Here is a 10,418-nt window from a genome sequence, read left to right on the forward strand (position 1 = left end):
TCATGCATCTTGGCCCAGGAGTCCCCTGTGTGCTGTGAAGAGGTCTCAGTTGGCCCTTGCCATGCCATGCCATTTCCATGAGGGTTGTTTCATGAAGCATCTGCCATGGCGCTGACCAGGCCTAGGCTAAGTAGGGTGAGAGAGCCGAGATTTAAGGTAGACATCCGTCCTAACAACAACAACAACAGTTATTATTATAATTATTATTTTGAGACGGAGTCTCACTCTGTCACCCAGGCTGGAGTGCAGTGGCTCAATCTCAGCTCACTGTAAACTTCGCCTCCCGGATTCAAGCAATTCTCAGCCTCAGCCTCCAGAGTAGCTGGGATGACAGGTGCCCACCAACATGCCTGGCTACTTTTTGTATTTTAGTAGAGACGGGGTTTCACCATCTTGGCTAGGCTGGTCGTGAACTCCTGACCTCGTGATCCACCTGCCTCAGCCTCCCAAAGTGGTGGGATCACAGGCATGAGTCACCCCGTCCAGCCAGTAATTATTATTATAGCTAAAACTTAATATATTCAATCTGGGTACCATACTTTGTGCTGAACTCTTACAAAATATTGCTCATTTAATCCTTACACATGCCTCATAAGGTAGCTATTATCCCATTTCATAGGTGAGAAGACTGAGGCACAGAAAGGCAGCCTGGCTGGGTGCGGTGGCTCATGCCTGTAATCCCAGCACTTTGGGAAGCCGAGGAAGGTAGATCACTTGAGGTCAGAGTTCGACACAAGCCTGACCAACACGGTGAAACCCTGTTTCTACTAAAAATAAAAACATTAGCCAGGCGTGGTGGCAGGTGCCTGTAATCCCAGCTACTCTGGAGGCTGAGGCAGGAAAATCGCTTGAACCCAGGAGGTGGAGGTTGCAGTAAGCCGAGATCATGCCACTGCACTCCAGCCTGGGTGACACAGTGAGTTTCTGTCAAAAAAAAAAAAAGAAAAAAGAAAAGAAAAGAAGAAAGAAAAAGAAGAAAAGAAAGAAAAAGAGAGAGACAGAAAGAGAAAGAAAGAAAAGAAAAAGAAAAAAAGAAGAAAGAATGAAAGAAAAAGAAAGAGAAAGAAAGAAAGAAGGAAAGAAAGGAAAGAAAGAGAGAGAGAAAAGAAAAGAAAAGAACGAGGCAGCCTGAAGTCAATAGCTGGGATGGGATAGAATGGAGATTCTGGCTCAGAAACTATGCGATTCCAGTGCTTCATTTTCTTTCCCCGCCCCCGATGGAGTCTTGCTCTTTCGCCCAGGCTGGAGTGCAGTGGTGTGATCTTGACTCATTGCATCCTCCACCTCCCGGGTTCAAGCAATTGTCCTGCCTCAGCCTCACAGGTAGCTGGGATTACAGGCACACACTACCATGCCCAGCTAATTTTTGTGTTTTTAGTAGAGACGGGGTTTCACCATGTTGGTCAGGCTGGTCTCAAACTCCTGACCTTGTGATCTGCCCACCTCGGCCTCCCAAGTGCTGGGATTACAGGCGTGAGCCACCACACCAGGCCCAGTGCTTCACTTTCAACTACCACACAAGACTGAATCCAAATTGTGGAGGGGGTAGGGTGCGGGGTGGTGGAGGGGTGGGGAATATGTAGATGTGAAGGGATGGGTTGGGCCTCTTCCTCAACTCTCTCTGTAAGCACACTGGGAAGGAACTAGCTCTCTCTTCCTCATAGCTACATTTGGGCCAAGATGAGAGGACTCTGACAAGGCTCCCAGGGCAAGGGCACTTCCTGGTGCTTGGAGTAAGACCCAGCATTTAGTTTTTGACCAATGTGATTTCTTTACCCAACCTAAAAGTCTGTAGGACAGGGGTCCCCAAGGGCAGGGGTCACCAGTCCCCAGGCCGTGGACTGATAATGGTCTGTGGCCTGTTAGGAACTGGGCTGCACAGCAGGACGGGGCGGTGGGTGAGCGAGCATTACCACATGAGCTCCGCCTCCTGTGAGCTCAGCAGCATAGGAGTGCAAACCCTGTTGTGAACTGTGCATGCGAGGGATCTAGGTTGTGTGCTCCTTATGAGAATTTGTTGTTTTTCTGTTTTTTTGTTTTGTTTTGTTTTGTTTTGTTTTTTTGAGACTGAGTCTGGTTCTTTCGCCCAGGCTGGAGTGCAGTGGCTTCATCTCGGCTTACTGAACCCTCCGCCTCCTGGGTTCAAGTGATTTTCCTGCCTCAGCCTCTCAAGTAACTGGGACTACAGTTGTGTGCCACCACACCTGGCTAATTTTTGTATTTTTAGTAGAGGCAGGTCTTTACCATATTGTCCAGGCTGTTCTTGAACTCCTGACCTCAAGTGATCCACCCACGTTGGCCTCCCAAAGTGCTGGGATTACAGGCATGAGCCACCACCCTCGGCCCCTTATGAGAAATCTAATGCCTGAACTACCACTGCCCCCCACAGAACCCCATCTGTGGAAACATTGTCTTCCACAAAACTGGTCCCTGGTGCCAAAAACTTTAGGGACACCTGGTCTAGGGAGAATGATCCCTACCTGCCAGCCAAGGCTAGCCGTCAGTAGAAATCCTATAGGACTGAGTATATAGTGAACTCTCAAAATTGTATGGGGACAGGAGACTCCACATTCAGACCCAAAATGACCGTCTTGTTCTTTCTGCAAATGGTAAGAACCTCCTTGAAAATGTATCCTAAAATTAAGAATAGAAGGACCATGGGGAAATCCTGCATCCCACATAGTTCTGTAGATTTTGTAGTGGTTGATTTCTATACAGGAAGTCTTCACTTAACATCGTTGCTAAAAAGTTAGCTGGGCATGGTGGTGCACACCTGTAATCCCAGCAACTAGGTAGGCTGAGGCACAAGAATTGCTTGAACCCAAGAGGCGGAGGTTGCAGTGAGCCTAGACCACACCACTGCACTCCAGCCTGGGTGACAGAGCGAGACTCTGTCTCCTAAAAAATTACTTAAAATAAAATAAAAACAGGAATGAACATCACATGCACATCTTTGGGGTGTGGGAGGAAACCGGATACCTTGAGAACACCCTTGCAGACGTGGAGAGAACGTGCAAGCTCCACACAGACAGTGGGCCCTGCCAGAATTGATTTTTTTTTTTTTTCTTTGAGACAGAGTCTCGCTCTGTCGCCCAGGCTGGAGTGCAGTGGCCAGATCTCAGCTCACTGCAAGCTCCGCCTCCCGGGTTCCCGCCATTCTCCTGCCTCAGCCTCCCGAGTAGCTGGGACCACAGACGCCCACCACCTCGCCCGGCTAGTTTTTTGTATCTTTTAGTAGAGACGGGGTTTCACCGTGTTAGCCAGGATGGTCTCGATCTCCTGACCTCGTGATCCGCCCGTCTCGGCCTCCCAAAGTGCTGGGATTACAGGCTTGAGCCACCGCGCCCGGCCTGAATTGATTTTTTTTTTCTCATCAAGGTTGTAGCGAAATAACTGTTATTCGAGGATATGTTATACTTTTCCTTTGCCTAACACTGCTACTTCTGTCCTGAAGGCAATTTGCAACCAGATTTTCAGTGAATTCTTGGCAGCTTGATGAATTTAGAAAAGGCTATTCTTTCCTCATTGAATCGTCTTGGCACCTTTGTGGAAAATCAGTTGACTGTAAATGTATGGGTTTGGTCAGGCACAGTGGCTCATGCCTCTAATCCCAACACTGGGAGAGCTAGGTGGGCGGATCACTTGAGCTCAGGAATTCGAGACCACCCTGGGCAACATGGCGAAACCCTGTCTCTACCAAAAATACAAAAATTAGCTGGGCATGGTGGTGCGCACCTTTGGTCCCAGCTACTTGGGAGGCTGAGGTGGGAGGATCGTTGGAGTCTGGGAAGTCGAGGCTGCAGTGAGCTGTGATTGTGCCACTGCACTCCAGTCTGGATGACAGAGCAAGATGCTGTCTCCATAATAAAAATAAAAATAAATATATGGGTTTATTTTTGGACCCTATTCCATGGATCTATCTTATGCTAGTACCACACTGTCTTGATTTCCATAGCACTGTATTACTTTTGTTTTTTTGAGACGGAGTCTCGCTCTGTCACCCAGGCTGGAGTGCAGTGGTGTGATCTTGGCTCACTGCAAGCTCCATCTCCCGGGTTCACGCCATTCTCCTGCCTCAGCCTCCCGAGTAGCTGGGACTATAGGCGCCCGCCACCACGCCCAGCTAATTTTTAAAAATATTTTTAGTAGAGACGAGGTTTCACCGTGTTAGCCAGGATGGTCTCGATTTCCTGACCTCGTGATCCGCCTGCCTCAGCCTCCCAAAGTGCTGGGATTACAGGCGTGAGCTACTGCGCCCGGCCTGTAGTACATTTTAAAATCAGGAAGTGTGAGTCCTCTAACTTTGTTCCTCTTTTTCAAGATTTTTGTTTTGGCTCTTCTGGGTCATTTTCATTTCTGTGTGAGTTTAAAATCAGCCTGGCAGGCTAGGCATGGTGGCTCACATCTGTAATCCCAGCACTTTGGGAGGCAGAGGCTGGCAGATCACTTGAGGCCAGGAGTTCAAGACTAGCAGGAACTACATGGTGAAACCACGTCTCTACCAAAAATACAAAAAATTAGCTGGGCATGGTGGCGCATACCTGTAATTCCAGCTACTCGGGAGGCTGAGGCAGGAGAATTGCTTGAACCCAGGGGGAGGAGGTCGCAGTGAGCTGAGATCGCGCCATTGCACTCCAGCCTGGGTGACAGGGCAAGATTCTGTCTCAAATACATATATTTAAAAAAATCAGCTTGACAATTTCTGCAAAACAAACAAACAAACAAACAAACAAAAAGAACAAAGTCAGCTGAGAGAGTTTGACAGGGATTGTGTTGAATCTATAGGTCATTTGTAGAGTATGGGTTGACATCTTAACAATTTTAGGTCTTCTGATTCATGAATATGAAATGTTTCTCCATTTATTTAGATCTTCAATTTCTTTCAGCAATGTTTTGTAGTTTGTAGGTCTTATACTGCATTTGTTAAATTTATTCCTAAGTATTTTACTTGTTTCCCAGGCTGGTCTCAAACTTCTGGGCTCAAGCAATCCTCCCATTTGGACTTCCTAAGTGCTGGGATTACAGTCATGAGCCACTGCACCCGGGGTTTTTTGTTTGTTTGTTTTTTTAAGAGACAGGATCTCTCATTCTGTCATTCAGGCTGGAAAGCTGTGGTGCGATCAAAGCTAACTGCAGCCTCAAACTCCTGGCCTTAAGTGATCCTCCTGCATCAGCCTCCCAAAGTGCTGGGATTATGGGCATGAGCCACTGCACCCAGCCAGGACCATGTCTTATGATGTTTTGCATCCTCAGTGTTGAATATCATGTCCAGTACATGCTGGATGTTCCGTGCATACTGACCACTTGCCACGTTATGATCTGTCAGAGAGTTCTGATGAACAGACTTGAGAGTGTATGCACATGTCACTGCAGATTCCAGGCATACCAGCAATTGTCTGTGCCACCCTGCCAAAGGGCAGGCCAATGCCACCGTGTCTGTACCTCTCCACCACTCCTTCCTGACCCGACTTAATTGGACCAGGACTCAATCCAACATTAAATTGGGCCAATCAGCTTCATTTCCTGAAGATCTGAGAGCGGGGCACTGAGCAGCTGAGTCAGGTATGTTTGCAGAGCTGAGTTATGAGGCCCTGTGCATGATGGTGCATACACAGCAGCCATGAGGAAACAGAAGGAAGCCAGACTCGTTTCTGGCAGAAAAGGGCAGAAACAAGAGCTACAGATTCAGAGGGGCAGCTGTCTTGGGCCTTGGTGGTTCCCCAGATCCCTGTTCCACTGAATGACACCGGGCTGTACTTTATTCCTATGCAATCTCTCTAAACTGTCAGAGGCTACAAACCATCAGCTCATCAACCAAAGCTGCACTGCAGATGCATTTTATTGAACTCACACATCATTTGAACATTTTTGATCAAATATACTAATATTTGGAGATTTCACAGAAAATCCTAGACTCCTCTCTTGAACATTGGAAGATCTGGTCCCACTGGACCCATGGTGGAACAGCATCAGCTGGAAGGGAGTTGCGGCCACCCGCTGCAGACAGCGCTGGCGTTTCTCTTGTCCTTATACCTTTTCCATTTCACTGATTTACATTCCCTGAATTTCCCCTGTAGGAAATTAACTACTGATCCCAGTCTTATAATAAAGCTCTGTTCCTAAATTTTAATTACCCTGAGTAGAATTTCTGTTCCTGGCCACAAAACAGCACTGATGAGAGCTCTGTGGCCTACACATCCATGGCAGGCTCCTTGCAACCATCACCTATTCAACAGCCATTGCTATCCTTCTTCTGTGCTAACAGAATCCCAATTTTGTGTTCAAGAGACTGTGGGTATCCCTTGGTGCTGGTAGGCCCTTCCTTCCAGCCCCATAGCAGGACTTGTGCTGGGATGGACATGACACCCAGGTTGGATCAATGAGAAGCAATGGTAAATCTGCTGGGGGACTTCCTTTTCTAACCAAAACCAACAGACTCTTCTGAAAGAAAACGTTTTATGACTGCTCCTTTCCCATTCTACTTTCTTTGAAAATAAATATGATGTCCAGCACAGGGGCAGCCATTTTGTGACCATGAGGTTTCAAGCACAGGGTCAAATGGCCAAAATGCAGAGGATGGTGACAAGGAAAGGCAAAAAGAAGCTGGGTTCTTGATAACATTGTTACATGTTGAACCTTCTCTGATCTCTGCCTGGTTTTGGTTCTAATGGTTTAAGCAACTATTGACTGGGATTACTGTTATTAGGTTGTTGCAAAAGTAATTGCATTTGGGAGGCTGAGGTGGACGGATCACTTGAGGTCAGGAGTTTGAAACCAACCTGATCAACATGGTGAAACCTGTCTGTACTAAAAATACAAAAATTAGCCAAGCGTCAAGCTGGGCACCGTAATCCCAGCTACTCGGGAGGCTGAGACGGGAGAATCACTTGAACCTGGGAGGTGGAGTTGCAGTGAGCTGAGACTCCGTCTCAAAAAAAAAAAGTAATTGCAGTTTTTGCCGTTGAAAGTAATGGCAGGGGAGACTTTTGATCTCATCATTCAAGGCTTTCTGTTGCTTAATATTATATTAAAAACAATGAATATTCATACTCATTTCAAAGTCAATTCCTAAGATACTGTTTCATCCCATTGTGAACACCACCAAGGTCTGTTATATGTTTTTCAGAATACTTGAAGTAAGAGAAAGACAGAAATACATAGCTCTGGCTACACTAAATATATTTTGCCACTTTCTGAGATCTTTCCTAACTCTGAGAGAAACATGGCATTTCCATTAATGAAAACAGGAGCTTTTTAAATAGGATTGTTCAAAATTAGATACAAATGTCTTCAGCTAAAGGTCTCACGTATTCAGAGGTTGGGGTGCCTTTTGTGATAGCTCTTATATCATTTGATAATATTGATTTCTTGAACAGGGCAGGCTATTTAGAAGGCAATGAGGTTTTTTTGTTGTTGTTTTTTGTTTTGTTTTGTTTTTGAGATGGAGTCTTGCTCTGTCGCCCAGGCTGGAGTACAGTGGTGCAATCTCAGCTCACTGCAAGCTCCGCCTCCCAGGTTCACGCCATTCTCCTGCCTCAGCCTCCCAAGTAGCTGGGACTACAGGCACCCGCCACCATGTCCGGCTAATTTTTTTTTTTTTAATTTTTAGTAGAGACGGGGTTTTACCATGTTAGCCAGGATGGTCTCGATCTCCTGACCTTGTGATCCGCCTGCCTCGGCCTCCCAAAGTGCTGGGATTACAGGTGTGAGCCATAGCGCCCAGCAAGAGTTTTTAACTTTCACTTTCTCAAATAGAGAAAGCCCTCAATTGTAAACCCCTTTACCCTAGTCTCTGGGAAATATTCCTGCCCACCAAGTACTCTATCCCCACCTAGCCCCCAGCGCCACTGGGTTATTCTAGGGTGAGGGAATGGACATGATCATCCAGCAGCATCTGACCAGCCGGAAGGCAAAAGAAACAAGCACAAGTTCTGTGTTACCCAGGAAAGCTCAGCTGTCTGGAAATAATTAGAGCTACAGCCACGCGTGGTTCAAGGAAATGTGGTTGTCAGAGAGAGACAGAGATCTGCCAAGCTGTCTCCTCTCCAACTGCCTGGGTCGAGGGGGCTGCAGCCCATATTTTAGAGACACAGTATTGTTTGCAGTTGATCTAGAACTTGAGCTGGAAGAAGTCCCCCATCATGACCTGCACACCATTAGAAGAAAGTGTTGTTTCCAACAGGCACAGCCACAATGTTGGCGGCCAACGGTGCATCTTTCCCCACTCATTGGAAAGGAGATTATCATACTAAAGCATTGAGATGAATTTCGATGAACAAAGGTAGGAAGACCGTTAGGCTGGACTGTCACTAGGACATGATAACAATGAATCAACTTAGGCTCTTGCAATGTCCATCACTGACATGTTTTAATAAGAGATGAACGCACAAATTGGCTTCCTTGCAATGTTTACTTCAAGCAGTAGGTCAGTCTGTTCTGGCCTTTGATGGGATCTGCCAGCTTCTTCCCTCCTTGTCTAGGTCCCCTGCCTTCACCATGGGGAAAAAAGGCTCCAGTAAACCAAATCCCGGAAGTGATGTCGCCTGCGGAGACCAACTCAAAACCAATTGGCCTCCCTCCTCTTCCTTTGAAAATATATACATTTCATACACCTGAGTCCTCCCACCTCTCTCCACTCCACAGCAGGCTCCATGAATGGAACCCCAGGGGCTGCCTTTGGGTAATGACCAAGATGGCCCTGGACAGAGGAGCAGCTTCACAGCAGGGAATCCTGGTCCCCTGATTCCCATGGGACGAGATGGTGGGTGAAGCATCCTTTTGGTTTCTCTGCCCATTCAGCTGTCTACCCATGCACAAAACCCAAAGCCCTGGATTTTGGATTTTGTACCTGCAACCTGAGTAAACTTTTTCCCCTCAAGAGTCATCATTCAGGCGGGGTGCAGTGGCTCACACCCCGTAATCCCAGCACTGTGGGAGGCCGAGGCAGGTGGATCACTTGAGGTCAGGAGTTCAAAACCAGCCTGGCTAACATGGTGAAACCCTGTCTCTACTAAAAAAGTACAGGTGGGCACCTGTAATCCCAGCTACTCGGGAGGCTGAGACAGGAGAATTGCTTGAACCCGGGAGGCAGAGTTGCAGTGAGCCGAGAGTCCACCACTGCACTCCAGCCTGGGCGACAGAGCAAGACTCTGTCTCAAAAAAAAAAAAAAAAAAAAAGGTCACCATTCAACCTGACCAAGGAGGGGGCCAGGAAAGAAGCTGGAACCGTGGCCTTCGCTGCCTCAGAAGGGGAGGCCCCTGCTCTGGCTTGAGCTTGATTCACTTTGGCCTCAGTCCTCAGTTCCCAGGGGGTAACAGCATTCTGAGGTCACCTGGTGCAAGTCCAGCTGTCCCCAGGGACACATCTGGATCTCTTGGTGCCAACGATGGCAACTCCCAAGGGGGCTGGGTGGGGGCACGTAGCTCCAGTTTGAATGCACCATGTCCATCTGCCAGAGAATCCACTGGTCAGGTTCTAGGGAGGCAAACAGGGGGCCCCTGTCAGGAAATAGCTGCTCAGATCACACCTAGATCACCTGTCATTTCAAAGAAGAAAGCCTGGGTCGGTGGGTGTGGGGGAAACCTACTGAACAGGTCTGGTCGGTGGACAGCAGGTGTCACATGGGCCTGAGCCTGGACGGTATCTACAGAGAAATCTTTTGGTTGTTCACTGAGGGTGTGGCCAGGTGACTCTGGGTGGTGTCTGATTGGTTGCTGGCATCACCAGACCCTCCTAATATGGGTAGTTTTCCCATGTAGATCCACAGGTTATGGACAAACCTTTCACCACATATACAGAGAACCCCCTAGAGCAAGTATCTCCCCATCCCTGGGTGGACCTCAATGAAGATGAGCAAACTGATTCAAGACATAAAACCTTGTTGGTCCAGGTCGTACTCTTGGGTGAGTTCTTGATGTCGGCAGTGACAATCAGTGCCCCGGTTAGGGCCCGCCAGCCCCCCGAGCTCTGCAGCCTCAAAGACCAGCACAGTCCCACGTCGGTCACTATTCCTGAGAGCCAGAGTTCGACCTGGTAACACCTGCACCGTGCATTCCTCGGCCGACCATCTCCTGGCCCCATTCCCGGTGGCTGGACTCCTGCAATCCTCGGCCTTTGGTCTCGATGGGCAAAAAGCAGGAGGCCAGGGCAGCCAGGAGGCAGCAGCCACTGTAAACTGCCAGAGTCAGGTACACAGAGGATTCCAGCATCACCTAGGGGAAGGAAACATGGGTCGGTGAATGTATCCCTTCTGAAGCACAGACAGCGCCAACCATCAAATAGTATTAGTAACATCAGGCCTCTCATGATACTTGGTTGCTAAAAAGAATCTGGTGATTCCCTCCTCTCCCTCTTTGTCCCTCTCTCTCCTTGTGACACGCCTGCCCCTCCTTCACCTTCCTCCATGAGTAAAAGCTTC

General features: G+C 48.0%; 1 protein-coding gene and 1 long non-coding RNA gene across 6 annotated transcripts in view; both read right to left on the reverse strand.

Annotated features, from left to right (window-relative positions):
• Window positions 1-5,821: 5,821 nt before the first annotated feature.
• Window positions 5,822-7,454, reverse strand: LOC144333023 (uncharacterized). Its single transcript, XR_013401329.1, has 2 exons — window positions 7,296-7,454; window positions 5,822-6,857 (listed from the first exon to the last, which is right to left on the reverse strand). It is a non-coding gene; the product is annotated as an uncharacterized LOC144333023 (long non-coding RNA).
• Window positions 7,455-8,346: 892 nt separating this feature from the next.
• SVOP (SV2 related protein) overlaps window positions 8,347-10,418 on the reverse strand; it is a 101,301-nt gene continuing 99,229 nt past the window's right edge. For 4 of the 5 annotated variants that reach the window (XM_077952674.1, XM_077952673.1, XM_015152697.3 and 1 more), the window contains one exon: window positions 8,347-10,212. In XM_077952674.1, the coding sequence (XP_077808800.1) occupies window positions 9,734-10,212 (479 nt within the window). In that variant the 3' untranslated portion in view covers window positions 8,347-9,733. 5 annotated transcript variants of the gene reach the window in all.

This window comes from Macaca mulatta, chromosome 11 (genome assembly GCF_049350105.2).
Source record: "Macaca mulatta isolate MMU2019108-1 chromosome 11, T2T-MMU8v2.0, whole genome shotgun sequence".
NCBI lineage: Eukaryota > Metazoa > Chordata > Mammalia > Primates > Cercopithecidae > Macaca > Macaca mulatta.